At 40.0% G+C, this 8,810-nt stretch overlaps 1 protein-coding gene across 1 annotated transcript in view; it reads right to left on the bottom strand.

Annotated features, from left to right (window-relative positions):
* Window positions 1–241: 241 nt before the first annotated feature.
* LOC101389279 (vomeronasal type-2 receptor 26-like) overlaps window positions 242–8,810 on the bottom strand; it is a 29,870-nt gene continuing 21,301 nt past the window's right edge. Inside the window, 2 exon segments of the mRNA XM_087430273.1 lie at window positions 242–1,266; window positions 8,133–8,424. Coding sequence (XP_087286399.1) covers window positions 373–1,266; window positions 8,133–8,424 — 1,186 coding nt within the window. The 3' untranslated portion in view covers window positions 242–372.

Genomic DNA, 8,810 nt, shown 5'->3' with positions numbered 1-8,810 from the left:
AGGAATAGAATTAATTTTGAGGACTCTTGTCAACTACAGTTTTGGTCAAAGTAAGATCAAGGAAAAAGTAGTTCCCACAAATAAAAAGACAACAGAAGTGGTAAGATCCAGTGAGGCTTGATAGTTGATGAAAACCAAGGCTAAAACTTCAGAATGGTGGTGCCCTCAAGAGTTATGCTAGAGAGATTGTCCTGCTGAGAAAATATAATTAAAACTTAAGAACAAATGAGATATGCATCATAGTTGGTTTTTTCCAACAGGAAGTTCATATTTTATGAAAACTTTAAGGCAAAGTTTTAGAATTAGCTTCGTTTCCCAAATCTCCCTTCCTCTTTATCCATAACTGGGTGTTCCTGTCTGGTCTCAGCAGTATCACATTGCACTTTGGGGCAATATGCATCCCAGTAACCCCAGGCTGGAGGCCAGTATGGAGAAGATCTCCACGGCCACCACGGCCTTCCCTGTGGTGCTCTGGTAGGTGGGCAGGAAGGACACCCAGATGCTACAGAAGACCAGCATGCTGAATGTGAGGAACTTGGGCTCATTGAAGGTGTCGGGGAGGTTCCTGGCTGCAAAAGCAATAGAGAAGCTGACCAAGGCCAGGACGCCCATGTGTCCTAGGACCCAGTAGAAGGCCATGGCTGAGCCCTCATTACACCCTATGATGATAAGTGCAGGCTCAGAGTGTGGGTCTGTGTCTGGAAAGGAGAGAGAGCTCACCAACCACACCTCACAGAGCGTCATTTAGACCAGGGAGCTGATGAGAATGAAAGAGTTAGAAGCTCTGGGCCCTGTGCAGTGCCTGATCCTGCTCTCTGGTCTTGTGGCCTTAAAGGCCAGAACCACAGTGATGGTCTTTGACAAAGTGGTGGAAAGAGCTATTGTGAATACAATCCCAAATGTTGTTTGTCAGAGGAGGCAGGTCACTCTGGTAGGATGACCAAAGAAGAGCAAGGAGCAGAGGAAGCAGAGGGTCAGGGAGATGAGGAGAATACAGCTGAGGGACCGATTGTTGGCTTTGGCGATGGGAGTGTCCTGATGCCTCACAAAGACCCCCAGAACTAGAACTGTGAGGAGAGAGAAGGAAAGAGCTGCATAGGCCAAGGTCATTCCCAAGAATTCTTCTATGGCCAGGAAGGTGGTGGCCTTGGGGAGGCAGCGATCTCTCTCCTTGTTTGGGTACTGGTCCTCTGGGCACTTCGCACGCTGGCCAATGCCTGAAAGGAACAGGAGGGGCACAGCAGGAAGGGATTCAGAAATAGTGCTCTAATTCCAGCAGAACGTCCCAGTTCTAACATCTAATATTTGTGTAGATTCTTCTCAGCTTCTACTCTCTTTCACACACATATCCTCATTTGTTTTATTTTTAACTACACTTTCGAGATATTTGTATATTCACAAGCAGTTGTATGAAATAATAATGGAGAGATCCTGTGTACCTTTTAACCAGTTTCCTCCAATGGTAACTAACATCTTGCAAAACTACAGCACAAGATCACAACCAGATATTGACATTTATAATCAAGATACAGAACGTGTCCATCACTACAAGGATTCTTTATATTGCCCTTTTATGTTCATACCCACTTCCCTCCTGCTCCCACTTCTTCTTAACCTCGGACTACCACTAATCTGTTCTGTATTTCTGTGTTTGTCATTGCAAGAGTATTACAGAAACAGAACCATACAGTACTCAAGCTTTTGGCTTTGACATTTTTCAGTCACTATAATTCCCTGAAGATTCATCTAGGTTGTTGCATGTATCATAATTCATTCCTTTTTATTGCTGAGTATCATTGCATGATATGGATATACCACATTTTGTTTATTCACTCTTTGAAGGACATCTGGGTTGGTTCCAGTTTGGGACTATTAAAACTAAAACTACTTTAAACATGATTTTATGGGAACATAAGTCTTCATGTCTTGGGATAAATGCACAGGAGTGTAATTGCTAGGTGATATGCTTATTGCGTGGTTAGTGTTTTACAAAGCTTCCAAATTGTTTTCAAGAGTGACCATACCATTTTACATTGCTATGGTCAATCTATGAATGCTTAAGTTTCTCCACATCCTCACCAGTATTTAATGTTGTCATTATTTTTATTTTAGTCATTATTATAGGTGTGTAGTGATATCTCCTTGTGACCTTAATTTGCATTTCCCTAATAGCTACTGATTTTGAACATATTTTCCTGTGCTTATTTGCTGTCTGTATACCATCTTTGGTCTGTCCATGTCTTTGCCCATTTTCTAATTGGGTTGTTTGGTTTTTTCACTGTTGACTTTTATAAGTTCTTTATATATTCTCGATAGTAGTCTTTTGTCTGATATGTGGTATGAAAATATTTTTTCCCATTCTGTAGTGAGTACTTTCATCCTCTTCATCTATGCTTTTGTAGAGCAAAAGTTTTTTAATTTAATGAGATCCAATTTATCAATGTTTCCTTCTATGTATGGTGCTTTTGGTGTTAAGTTCAAGTACTCTTTATGTAGCTCTATATTCTAAATATTTTATCTCTTTTTTTGGTAAAAGCTTCATAATTGTGCATTTTACATCTAAGTCTGTGGTCCATTTTGCTTTAAGTTTTGCATAAAGTGTGAGATTTAGGTTCAAGTTCATTTTGGGTTTTGGCCTATGGATGTCTAATTGCTCCAGCGCCATTTCTTGAAAAGCCTATCCTTCTTCCATTGAATTACTTGGCACCTTTGCACCAGTGGGGCATATGTATTTGGGTGTATTTCTGTGTCCTTTATTCTGTTCCATTGGTCTATATGTCTATCCCTCTGCCAATACCAAACTATTCTGGTTACTGTAGCTATATAATGGGCTTTAATGTTGGATACAGTGATTTCTCCTACTTTATTTCCACCTTATTCTTCTTTTCCAAGATTGTTTTTTCTATTGTAGGGCCCACATCTTTCCATGTCTAAGTTAGAATAAGCTTGTCTACATCTAAAAATAAAACCCTACTGGGATTTTGATAGGAATCTCCTTCAGCCCACATACAAATTTGGGGAGTATTGACACCTTTACTATGTTGAGTCTTCTAATCCATCAACGCAGTATGCCTCTCCATTTTTTGTGCCTTCTTGTATTTCTTTCATCAGAATATTGCAATTTTGAGCATATGGATCCTACGTATTTTTAAAATTTTACCTAATTAATTTTTTTTGGAGTGATTATAAATGGTATTATATTTTTAATTTTGGTTTTCTCATGTTTATTGTTAATGTACAGAGATTTGATCAACTTTTGTGTGTTCATCTTGTATCCTGAAAACCTTGTATCCTGAACTCATTAGTTCTAGGTTTTTGTTGATTCCTTGGGATTGTTTATGTAGACAATCATGTGTCATCTGAAAATAGGGACAGTTTCATTTTTTCCTTTCTAATACATATGCCTTTTATTTCTTTTTATTACTCATTGCAGTTGCCAGATCTTCGGATAATATGTTGAATAAGAGTGGTGAGAGTAGTCATCTTTCCTTGTTCCTGATCTCAGAGAGAAAGCATTCAATCTTTCACCATGTTTAGACTTTTTAAGATGGTGTCATTTCCTTAAGTTTGGGTTTTTCTAAAGAACTTTTAGAGGAAGTTCCTTAACCTGCACATCTTGTGAGATGAGGAAAGGGACATCTCTTCATCTCACACAGTTCATATTTCCCAAGCTATGTTGACACCAGCCTGTCTGTGCTCTCTGCCTGACATACTCTCTGGTCTATTCTATTGGTTTTGCCTGAGTTCTGTAAGTCAGGATCTCCTCAGAAAGACCTGGACCCACAAGGTATAGACAACTTTCAGACTATTCTGTTTCTGTTGCAGTGTAAGAAAAGAGAACGGGGCCGGCCCCGTGGCTTAGCGGTTAAGTGCGCGCGCTCCGCTACTGGAGGCCCGGGTTGGGATCCTGGGCGCGCACCGACACACTGCTTCTCTGGCCATGCTGAGGCCGCGTCCCACATACAGCAACTAGAAGGATGTGCAACTATGACATACAACTATCTACTGGGGCTTTGGGGAAAAAAAAAGGAGGAGGATTGGCAATAAATGTTAGCTCAGAGTCAGTCTTCCTCAGCAAAAAGAGGAGGATTAGCACAGATGTTAGCTCAGGGCTGATCTTCCTCACAAAAAAAAAAAGAAAAAGAAAAGAAAAGAGAACGGTTTCTTTCCAAACCCTTAGCTGTCTTGTTGGAAATCTCCCCCAATGGGCACAGGACACAGTCAAAGCAGCAGATGGGCTCCATGTCCCAAACAGTTTTCCTAAATCCAGGGCCACAGCTTGGAGAACACTCAGAGACGGCAGTCTGAGCAGTAACAGGAAAAGAAAGTTCATGAGGGATTTAAATAACACACGTATGAAATTTATTCCTGATATATGTTCAGAAGAACAGGGAAATTGGAAACCAACTAATGTCAGTCAGTGTTGATGGTAATTGGAGAACTTAACGCAAGGTACCTGTGTGTGTTCAAATTGTACAGATGTGATGGAAGAGCCTACAGGGCAGAATATTGTGTCAGGAAGTGATTGTAAATTACATCTAAATAAATAGTGATTCAATGGCCAATAAGACTACTGTAAAATTTTTAGTGAATTATAAAAGGACATTAATAATTTATTGGCTCACACACAGACCCAATCTTTGTGACTGTTCAATTTGGTTTGACATTTTATTATAGTAAGTTTCAAATATTCCAATATTTTGAAACTTATACTTGCACAAATATTCTTTGCTTTGTATATTAATAGTTTCTTTTTAAAGACAGCAAACATTGTTTTATTCATACAAGTGGTATACAGATTGAGCTAAAGAGACAGAAAATTATCATTAGATTTATTCCACTTTCTCTTCTTTTGAGGATTTATATTTATGTAGATTCTAACCTTTTGGCCATAAATCCATGTCCACTCTATCACCTCTTCATGGATGGTGAACTCTTGATCCATTGGTGCTCTGGGGATAAACTGTCCCACTTTTATCATAACTTCAGTATTATTGATGAAAGTAACATAGTTCAAAATATCATATTTTGCCTCAGGTTTTTTTTCCTCATCTATAAACACATGGTCACCCACGCTATTCTTGAAATTTACGTTCTTCAGAAAGGCATGGAGCTGACTGGAAAGAGAAGTCTTGATTATGGCTTTGCTCAGTCAAGGGGGATCAGAGCAGTATGATTTCTAAGAGGCTTAGATTTGTGGGTCCCTGTGAGCTGAGGTTTGGAGCAGTTTTAGAAACTCAGAAGTCTCTGCACCAGGAAGGTTCCTTAGGTGACTTAGTATTGGAATCTTGTAGGCCTCATTCACTGATTCCAGGATTGGGACAACCTCAGGAGTAGAGAATGTTATTTTGAGACAAACTCGAATTTTAAACTAGTTTAACCATGGAGTTATGAGACTGTAAAGAAGGAAGTAGCCCTAGAGGTCATCTAGGCCAAGACCATAATTTGAGGAAATGGAGATTCAGAGATATTTAGTGACTCATCCAATATCAAACATTTTTAGTAGCATATCTAAGACAAAACCAGTTCATCTCCTCCATGTCCTCACCCCTTCCACTGATAGAATTATCTGCTCTATGCTCAGGGCTTAGAACACTAGAGGACAGAAAGAGGTCATCACTGAATATTTGTGGAATGAGTGATTTATGGTGTTTCCTAATCCAGTGCTCTTTCCTCTGTACTTCTTTTGATTCTTTTGGCTGAGGTAACAGAAATTCACATTAGCTAGCTTAAACAAAAAGGAGACCCTATTATAAATCTGATGGAGTGTCCCATAGATCCAAAGGTAGGGATCACAATGCCATCAAGACTCTCTCTACCAATCTCTTATCTCTACTTTTTTTCTGAATATTCTTTAAATTTCCTTATTACAAGTTTGGCTCTTTCTGTCTTTCAGACTACATGTTGGATTATGGATGCACATAGCTCCTGTATTTACATCTTCTCCATTACAGAGATTGACCTGACTGATGGGAGTTTCAATCCTAATTTGAAATTCCTACTAGAGGGACTTCTATTGATGCAGATTGGTGAGTTGTCTTCCCCTACACCAAGTGGAGTCACACTGTACCAACATAGTCAACGTAACCATTGGGGAAATGCAATTATAGGTGTCCAATAAACCACAATGTACCCCAACCCTAAAAGAATGAAGCTCTAGTGTGTGTGGTGTGCACATCACTGGGTATGCTCACGTCACATCTCCAGAGGACAGGGGCATGAAGCAGGTGCTCACATGTATGAAATGAATTAGGCATTAAAACCAATGAAGTAAACTATCCTATTGACCCACAAAAAACATCCAGTTGCCGGAGATGCATTAGAAATGTTCAACTAGATGTTTTATATGGGATCAGAATTACTTCAGAGCTAAGGCAAATGTGTCATCTTCTCTATGAAGGAAGTCTTTGGAAGGCTTGTCCTGATGTATGAGATATCAGGTACTTTCTCTCCAACAAGATAGGACTATTTTTTGCTATCTACAGCTTCATATGGATATTGCTAGGGCCTCATTGAACTGCATTCTAAGTAATGTGTGAGACAAAAACCATAGAACCCCTGCAAAATATAGCCATGTCCCACTTTCATGATTGCTTCAAAATGACTAGCTGAAGCTGAATTTACACTGAAATTACATCTTGCTGCTCATATAGATATTTTGTACTCTGGGAGGGGAGGAAAGCTCTATTAATCATCAGGCAAAGCAACATCTTTCCTGAGATGTTGACACTGGGCAGAAGTGAGAAAGTCATGGCTAAGATTGAGCAGGTAATTTTTAGAAGAGAAATCTGGCATTTTCAAAATAAATCACAAAGAACCCAGGTGGTCCCAGCTCTTAGCTAGGTCTAATGCCTAGGGACCCCATTTCTAAAGAAATCTTACCTTCAAATGATGAGGCACTTGGTTGCCTTCAACTCCTATTGAGTCTACTTCTGATCTGACTAGGAACATGTCATGCAGAGCCCAGGCCACAGCATACACAGCATTTTAAACAATGTAACCACATGCAGACATGGTCACTTCAAAATACTGCAGGGGAAGCATGTCCAAAGAAGCATTTGGTGAGCATTCCTCTTGCTCCAGTGGTGTAGCCACCTCTGAGCACTCAAAAGCCCAGTACCAAAAACTCTAAAGAAAAATGTTTTCTGGATATTTAGAAGGATTGACTCTCTTGAGGAATGTCCCAAATCTGGGAATATCTCATCAGGTAAGATGAGAGAATATCAGAGACGCATGAAAGGTATAACCATGATGAAATGTGGGTCTCACAATAATATCCCAATGAGGGGAGATGATCCACACCTTTGTAGGTATCAAGGTAACAGGCTATGAATATCTCATGATCATCAGGGAATCTCTATCTCCATGAATGACAATCACTGTAGCTGATGATTCTATGAGCTTAATCATGGGATTACCAAAGGCCTCCTCATGTTGTCTCTCATGGACAGGGATCTTCTCTGAAAAAGCTACACAGATTCCATTCTTGACCATTTCTGCTCTCAGATATGACAGAAACTTTTCACTTCTCATATCATTGGAGGCAGCAAGTCCTACCCAGATCCATCCAAAATGCAGCATCAGTTGCACCATTCCCCAGGGCAAGGAAGAGTCCTTGGGGGCCATCTGATAAAGGGATGGATACTGAACTTCGTCACTCAGAATGGAATAAAATGGGCCATAGGTAACCTGAATGGAAGGAAACACACTCTATTTTGGATTTAAAATAAAAAGAATTTGATTGTAATGAGGTAAAAGCATCCCACATTGGTCTTTCTCATAAATAAATAATAAATATTGTGAAATTCAAAATTAATTAGCCAACAGAGGAGGGGATTCAGGTCACCCTCAAGCCCTGGTCCTTACCTTTCCTCATGGAACTCAAGTGCTGACAGACAGAATGCCCTGATATTACTAGTGTTTGCTACAGTTCATGTGAAAATGGGCCAGGTTGACTTAATGTTATCTTGGTTTCCTCCTTGTATTTTTACTTTTACATCTAACTTCCTCAAACTCTTCCTCAAAGAGAGAGACCTATGATTTGTGGTCATGTCTTAACTGTGCTATTTAATGGGAAATGTATCAATTCAATTTGTTTCTTTCACATGTTGGAGGCTCTGAACTGCCATCACCTGTGGCAACTTATAGAGCACAAATAGTGCCTCCATCTGAAGAGACAGGGGTGATGTGTTCCCTCTAATACTAAGTGCTGACTTGGCCTGCCTTTGGAAGCTGTAATTGGGGATGGTTGAATCCCCTCCAGAAAGCCACCTCAGGGAGCTCTCTGAGGTCCTAACATCACTGTGATCGGCATTGTAGATATGGAATCCCAGAGAAGTGTTGGGCAAAAGATCAGGGTCCCTGTTGATCTCCTCCACAGCAAATTCTAGAACCAGAGCCTGCTGGTACTGTTTGTGAAGCCACCTGCAGGGAAAGGAGAGAGTCACCAATCCACTCTGAACTTTCAAGGAACTGTTCCTTGTTTTTTTTCAGAGCAGTTTTAGGTTCACAGCAAAATTAAGTAGAGTGTACAAAGAGTTCTCATATACCCCCTGACCCTACACATGCCTAGCCTCCCCCACCATCAACATCCCATTACCAGGGTGGAACATTTGTTATAATGAATGAACCTACATTGACATGTCATTATCACCCAAAGTCCATAATTTACATTAGTGGTCACTCTCGGTGTTGGACATTCTCTGGGTTTTAACAAATGTATAACGACATGTATCCATTATTATAGTATCATACGGAATAGTTTCACTGTCTTAAAAATCCTCCATGCTCTACCTATTCATCTGCTCCTC

Source organism: Ceratotherium simum, chromosome 4 (genome assembly GCF_057802395.1).
Source record: "Ceratotherium simum simum isolate JZ-2026a chromosome 4, ASM5780239v1, whole genome shotgun sequence".
In the NCBI taxonomy this organism is placed as follows: Eukaryota; Metazoa; Chordata; class Mammalia; order Perissodactyla; family Rhinocerotidae; genus Ceratotherium; species Ceratotherium simum.
This window is presented reverse-complemented; position numbering and strand designations above follow the sequence as displayed.